The sequence below is a fragment of the Mus pahari genome, chromosome 19 (genome assembly GCF_900095145.1).
Source record: "Mus pahari chromosome 19, PAHARI_EIJ_v1.1, whole genome shotgun sequence".
Taxonomy (NCBI): domain Eukaryota; kingdom Metazoa; phylum Chordata; class Mammalia; order Rodentia; family Muridae; genus Mus; species Mus pahari.
Genome location: NC_034608.1, coordinates 84,061,240 through 84,069,044, shown reverse-complemented (window position 1 = coordinate 84,069,044; position 7,805 = coordinate 84,061,240). Strand labels below are relative to the sequence as shown.

Here is a 7,805-nt window from a genome sequence, read left to right as displayed (position 1 = left end):
CTGGAACTCAGTTTGTAGACCAGGCTGGCCTCGAACTCAGAAATCCACCTGCCTCTGCCTCCTGAGTGCTGGGATTAAAGGCGTGCACCACCATGCCCGGCCTTAATATTCTTTCTTTGTTTAGTGTATTTGGTGTTTTGATTATTATGTAACAGGAGGAATTTCTTTTCTGGTCCAATCTATTTGGAGTTCTGTAGGCTTCTTGTATGTTTATGTGCATCTCTTTCTTTAGGTTAGGGAAGTTTTCTTCTATAATTTTGTTGAAGATATCACTCTCTTCTATACCTATTTCCCTTAGGTTTGGTCTTCTCATTTTGTCCTGGATTTCCTGGATGTTTTGGCTTAGGAACCTTTTGCATTTTGCATTTTCTTTGACTGTTCTTTCAGTGTTTTCTATGATATCTTCTGCATATGAGATTCTCTCTTCTGTCACTTGTATTTTGTTGGTGATGCTCGCATCTATAACTCCTATAACTTCCTAGATTTTCTAACTCCAGGGTTGTCTCCCTTTGTGATTTCTTTATTGTTTCTTTTTCCATTTCTAGATCATGGATGGTTTTGTTCAATTCCTTCACCTTTTGGTTGTGTTTACCTGTAATTCTTTAAGGGATTTTTATGTTTTGTCATTAAGGGCTTCTAGCTGTTTTCCTGTGTTCTCCTGTATTTCTTTAAGGGAGTTATTTATGTCCTTCTTAAAGTCCTCTATCAGCATCATGAGATGTGATTTTCAATCCAAATCTTGCTTTTCCGATGTGTTGGGGTGCCTAGGACTTGCTCTTGTGTGAGAACTGGGTCCTGATGATGCTCTGTAGCCTTGTTTCTGTTGGTCAGGTTCTTGGGCTTGCCTTTTGTCATCTGGTTATCTCGGGTATTAGTTGGTCTTGCTGTCTCTGGGTTGAGCTTGTCCCTCCTGTGGGCCTATAAGCCTGTGTCAGCACTTCTGGGAGACCAGCTCGCCCTAGCAGGGCCCATGCACAGAGAGCTGTGGAACAACCCTAGCTCCTGGGTGTAAGAGGAGGCAGGAAGGACCCTGTCCCAGCTGCTCCACCATTCATGGACCCTGTGCGCTCCTGTCTGGTCCTGACTTAGACAGTCACTGGAGAGAAAATGGCGATCTCACCTCTGAGTCCAGCTGTCAGAGCACTCCCTGGAGACCAGCTCTCCCCAGACAGGACCCATGCACAGAGGGCTACGGTACAGCCCCATTTCCTGGGTCCAGATGGAGACAGGAAGAATCCTGTCCCAACTGCTCCACCTCTCCTGCCTTCCTGAAGCTTTCAATATTCTTTCTTTCTTCTCTGTGTCACTGTTTTGATTATTATGTGGTGAGGAAACATTCTTTTCTGTTTCAATCTGTTTGGTGTTCTGTATGCTTCTTATGTATACATTTATAGGCTTCTCTTTCTTTGGTTATGAAAATTGTGTTTAAAATATATTCTGTGCCTTTGGGTTGGTATTCTTCCTCTGTTCCTATTATCCTTAGGTTTAGCCTTTTCATGGTGTCCCAGATTTTCTGAATTTTTTTGGTCAGGAATGATTTTAGATCTACTGTATTTCTTGACCAGTGTACCTGATCGTTAACATATGAAATCTCTCTTTGATCTCCTCTGTGCTTTGGATGATGCTTGCATCTGTTCTCTCAAAACTCTGTCTTCTTTTTTGTCTTTAAAAACAATTAAACCAAACTTTAAAGTTCTATCCTATGATTACTTGCTTGTAGGAAGCAGGCAGCTTTTACTGTCTGGCTCTCTGCCTTAGAGCAGCCGTCCTGTCTTTTTTCACAACAGGGGAGCCCAGCATCTTTGACCTCAGGCTTCCCCTGTGTTCCTTTAAGTTTCCTGCATGCTAGAGCCACCATGTGACTCACTTGCTCTGCTCACTGAGAAATCGATTTTACCTCTTCCTAGACTTATATCACTATGTGTATTTGATCAATCCAAGAATTCCTAAATTAATAGTGGATTCTCACCTTCCATGTTGTGTGCCATCTGTTGCATGCCTCCCACTCCTTCTCTTTTCCGAATTTCTTCTCTTCCTCCTCAGACCTGGAAGTCCCACCTTTACTTCACCCAGCAATTGGCTTCTGCCTTCTTTATTGACCAAATCAAGAACCAATTAGGGAACCAGATTTTAGTATCAGCTCCTCCCCCTAGCAATTGTGTTATCTGGCAAGTTTTAAAATAATAAAGCAGTCTAGAGTTTTTCTTAAGGTGGGCAGGAGAAGACTGGGTGGCTTGGTAAAGCTAGCTGGGAGGAAGAGGTCGCCAGTGGCAGGCTGTGGGAGCATGGTCTCTGAGCTAAGCTGGGACCACAGCACTGGGAAAAGGAGGAAGCATGCATTTTTAAAATTACGTGCAACAATGGCTGGTGACATATTTCTCTGGCTGTTAATTGTAATGTTACACTGATATTTAGGCATCTGGGTTTTGGGTGATTATTGATTTAGGTGCTCATTTATGGATTTTTCAGTGTTGGATAGGTGTTTTATCTGTTTGTTCTCTTGTTCTCTGACCTATGCGGTCTATATTTGAACATGAGGTTTTGACCTAAGTTGGGGACAGGAGTTCTGGAGGCCTGTGTGGCCTCTAGTCCAAAAGGGTATCTCCCACCTGTGGTAGAGTCTGGACATTTCAGGACTCAGGTTCAGCAAGTAATGTCTGGGCCCTGAGGTGGTGGAACGGGGGCAGGGGTATGGGGTTAGGGTGGGTAGCTTGTCTGGTTTTCTAGCAGCTGAAGACTGTGGTTAGGAAGAAAGTTGGTAAAGTCTTCAAGGGGGTGGCTAACCTTTATTTAACATAGAAGCATCAGAAGTTGAGTAATATTGATCAAAGTCATTTTTCCTGCATGAGTTTCCTTAGGTCTTTTAATTAAAACTTGACTGTATTTTTCTGCCTTTGGTCATGGCTTTTTCTCTCCATCCCTTTATTCTTTCACAAATATTGTATAATTCTTGATTGTTGCATCTCTGTCATAAGTATAGAAATCACATTGATACAATGTGTATACTATTTCTTTATAAGCATATTGAGCATTATGTTTTCTGCTTTGCATGTGGCTTTGACATCAGCTTTCTTACTTCAGGTTGTTTGTATTGTATTAAATTTATGTGGTAAATTCACCATATGCTACATCTTAATCATGATGTCATTAATAACCTCTTCCTTTATTTAGGTTTGTTATTGTTGTTTACTTACAAAAGACATTTAGTTTATTGGATAGAATATACTGTGGGGTTTGGGTTTGTCACTTATTCCTGTTGGGAGTGACCTGACTTCAGATCTCAACATCTGCTGATGAAATTTATTTATTAAATATTTATTTGAGCAAATGACTAACACATTGGTCTTAGATTTTTGAAGTTTTTAAAAAATATATATATACATTATTTTCTCTGTGTCCTGATTAGCTTCAACTGTCAATAAGGCATAACCTAGAGTTATCTTAGGAAATACCAGTTGAGGGCATGTCCAGATGAGAATGGCTGGTTGCTATGTCTTTGAGACGTTTTGTTGATTGATGATTGGTATGGGAAGGGTCTTCCACTTAAGGTGTCTGACCAAGCCAGCTCAGTCAGTTAACAGGGTCACAAGGGAGGAAGGGAGAATTGAAAAAGAAGAAAAACAATTAAGCAAAATTATAACATGACCCCAGCCAGAACCAAGGCTGAAACAGCTTTATTTTTCTCAAGTCTGCTTTTATATCATTCTAGGTATATCCAAAAAACATGGTCAGTTCTTAGATCAAAGACCAAGTCATCAAGAGAAGTAGTAATAAACAAGGGGATCACACAGAGAGTAATCAAGCAGGGTAGTAAGCCAAGAGATCCCAGAAGGTGATCATTCAGCAAAGCAGGAAACAACGCCCATGGTCACTGTTTCTGATATTCTTATCTGAGCCTAGGTCCTTGTCTGAGCCCAGTGACAAATGCCACATTCCTAGAAGCGGTACCAAAAGCTCTCAGCAGGTATCAATATCCCTAAGCAACTATGGCTGGTCTGGATAAGAGTGAGCATGGGACAGTGAGCAAGGAATAGAGATGACCAGGAAACAACATTTCTCTCCTGGGTTTTGCCTTCAGTTTCTACCTTGAATTTATATCCTAAGCTTCCACAATGGTGGATTGTGATCTGGCAGTATCAGCCAAAAAAACAAAAACAAAAACAAAAACACCTGTTCATTACCTGAGTTGCTTTGGGGTAGAGGATTTAATCATAGGAACAGAGAAGCGAGACAGAACAAAAACTTGTACCTCCGAAGTGACTTTGTTGCTGTGAAGTACGGTGATTTGGAGGAATGTGGGCGATAGTACCTTAGAAGGCAGAAGCCATCAGAATCTGTATGCAGAGGTTAATCTGGTGTACCTAGGAAAAGGGAGTTTCTAGAGTAGTACAGAAAGTGGGGGCTGATGTTGTAGGACTTCAGTGGCAAATAGGGTCCATGAAAAATTAAAAATTAAACTAGAGGTTTTTGTGTGATGTTTGCCTTCAAACTCTTTCTTATTGTACCCATACACTGTACAGTTGAGTATAAGATATTTATTCTAATGTATAGTTATTATGTTATGATGACTCATGCATGTTTGCAGCAAAAAGTAACACAAGTGGTGTATAAAGATAGAACAAGTCTGTGATTTGTACAGAAAAACATCGCTAAGTAGTTTCAGATGGCATTCAAATGCTCAAACAAAGGCAGGACTATTCAAGGAAAATAGCACCATTAAAGAGAGGACTCCATTGAATTGGAAGCTTAACAATGGTACCCTAATCGTAAGACTACTCAGCTAAACATTTATGAAAGGAACAGGCAAAGTTATTTCTAGTCCCAAGAAGCAACTTCATTCAGAACCTGCTACAACTGTGGTCCACGTGTGGCAGGGTCCATCTCAATCTCGAAGCCAAACTTGACAGGATCACCTCTGTTGTCCTGGTTCTGGAAACAAGAAAGTTGCAAAATTTAAAGGTCATGAATTTTTCCTCTGTGGTTTCAGTTTAGCCCTGTTGTACTCAACTATGTTTGGCAGAATCAGAGCCTCAGTGAGAAGTCTGTAAGCTCATTGCGTGAAGCGGTGAATATGATGCCTGGTTTGCATCCTGAGACCACAAGATTTTGAGATACCTGAGCTATAAGATATCTGACATGCAGAGCTGACATAGTGAGTGGAAGGAGCAAGGGGGAGGGGGGAGGAGGTAAAAGGGAGGGGGAGAGAGGGAGAGAGAGAGAGGGAGAGGGAGAGGGAGAGGGAGAGGGAGAGGCGTGCAAGCGATTCAGAGGTGACAGAGATGAGAAGTTTCAGGGATAGAGCCATGTAAGCCTTTTAAAACTTTAGCCCCATGTGTCTGAGGCAGAGCTCTCAGATTTGGGGTTTGCCTTGCTGGGTTTCGGTCTTGCCTTTGTCAGATCTTTCTTCTGTTTTCAAATGGGAATGTGTAATATGTTGTATTTTCAAAATATATAACTGGTTTCCTAATTTTAGAAGATGTCATAGTCAAAAAATTTCTGTCTGTCTGTCTGTCTGTCTGTCTGTCAGAAAAGACTGAACATTTGGTTGGGGTTCTAATTAGGATTCTTGAAGTTAAACACGTGTATGTTTTGATGGTCAAAAGCACATAGTGACCTGGATCAGTAGTAGTATATTGAATGAAAAACCTCCCAGATAGAATAATGTATTTGAACACTTGTCTTTCATTGGTTGCTGTCTTTGGAGTGCATATGGAGTCCTGAGTAGGCAGAGCCTTGTGGATGGAAGTTCCCATTGGGGTTGAGATTAGAATGTCTATAGCCTTTCCCCATTATCAATTCATTGTGCCTAAGGTCTTGTAGTTGAACCTGATTAGACAGCTTTTACCACATAGTGCTATGCCTTTAACATGCACGGTATTGTTAAATAGCATAAGATAGAGAAGAAGTATTGGCTTTTCATTGATAAGCCATTTGCTAGCCTAATATATATATAATTTTATTATTTTCAGTGTAGTTTTTGAGGACAAGTTTTCTCCGTGTTGCTTTAGCTGTCCTGACATTAGCTCTTGAGATTCAGTTCATCTTGATCTGTCTGATTCTGCCTCCCACATGCTGGGATTAAAGGTGAGGTCCATCCAATATAACCAGCTTTCTGTTTTTGTATTATTGGCTGATAGCCCTGGAGTGGAGGTTTTTGTAGGTATCAAGCATANGCTATTGTGTTGAGCTTCATCTACATCTTAAAATTTGAACTTGGACAGAGGGTATATTCTCTCTCACAGAGTGATATATATTCATGGTATTAATATCNTCTGAGCCTCCTAAGTCATTGGATTGAAGGTGCATGACATTNTTCTTACCTTTTATATGTTTTGATTGTCTTAATGAATATGAGTGTTTGGCTTGTATGCATAGACACAACATGTTGTGTGTCTGGCATTTACAGTACTCAGAAGACNGCCTCATAACCTCTGACCTTGGAGTATTGATATCTGTGAGCCCAATGTAAATACTGACAATTGAACTGATTTCCTTTATAAGACCAGCAAGTAATCTTAACTCCTGAGCCATCTATCCTGCTCGATTTTTTTTNATGTATGATCTAAGTATACAGTGCTTATATTTTCATCATCCATCGCTATCTGTGTAAACATGCATTCTCCTTGACTAAGATCTTAGTAATCTCATAGATTGAGTTGTGACACTTCACACTTCTGTGAGGTGAATAGTGAGACCTTCAGAGTTTTTGTCTATCTTGTTTGTTTATTTTGTTGGGCTTTTTTTGCCAGAGAAAGAGTCTGAACAGTTACCTATATCTGTCTTGGATCTCATTCTATAGACCAGACCTTCCACTCAGTGAGATCCATCTGTCTCTGCTTTCTGAGTACTAGGGTTAAATGCATGAGACAGACCTGCTTGCCCATTTTCTTTTGTACTTATTAATCATTCATGCAATTTCTCTAAAATATACCAGTATTACTGATCTCTTTGTTTAATGACAGGGGTGAAGCTTCTCTTCAGTTTCCTTCTAAAATGACTTGGTGATTATGTTAGAATGTCCATGTCATAGATTGAGTGTGAAAAACACCATAATTAGATCAATATATTGGTTAAAAAAAAAAAAAAAGCATACAATTACAATGTTGTCAGTATTATGCTTTCTGTTGTACATGTGTGGGCTATTTTAGGATGCAGTGACCTATGATGATGTGCACATAAACTTCACTCAGGAAGAATGGGTCTTGTTGGATCTTTCTCAAAAGAGGCTCTACAAAGATGTTATCCTGGAGACCTACAGGAACCTCGCTGCTATAGGTAAGACTAAGTTTTCTGTCAGTTATTAAAATATGAGGAAAAGTTTTTCTTATCTTCTGTAGTTTTTGATTGTGAAAGTGGAGAATATAGTAAATATTTCTGGTATGTCTTAAGGTTCACTGATGACAGTAACTTAACTTTTGTATAATTTCAAATATATGATATATTTTCTGATAATATGTTTTAGGATACAAATGGGAAGAATACAATATTGAAGAACATTGTCAAAATTCTAGAATACATGGAAGGTGAGTTTCATGTGTAAACTGAAACTTAAATGTGTATATGTGCCTCTGAAGAAATTTTAATGTGCCCTGGAAATTTTAAAGAAAAGAANAGCATAAAGCACAGGTTTTTGTATATTAATGAATAGAAGATTCTCAAGTATCATATGCCTTAGTGTCAGGTAGCTAATCCATGTTTTAAAGGCATTTCTTTAAGAAACAAGGCAAGGAAGCATGCCTTAGAAGCTATCACCTTTTGAATAATAGCCCCACGAGAATTACTTTGTAGAACTGCCAAATCCATTT

General features: G+C 39.6%; 1 protein-coding gene across 1 annotated transcript in view; it reads left to right on the top strand.

Annotated features, from left to right (window-relative positions):
* The window catches only part of LOC110336279 (zinc finger protein 431-like), a 15,673-nt gene extending 8,093 nt beyond the window's left edge, over positions 1-7,580 (top strand). Inside the window, exons 2-3 of the mRNA XM_029532035.1 lie at positions 7,149-7,275; positions 7,463-7,580. Coding sequence (XP_029387895.1) covers positions 7,149-7,275; positions 7,463-7,527 — 192 coding nt within the window. The 3' untranslated portion in view covers positions 7,528-7,580. The remainder of the gene's footprint in view (positions 1-7,148; positions 7,276-7,462) is intronic.
* Positions 7,581-7,805: the final 225 nt, after the last annotated feature.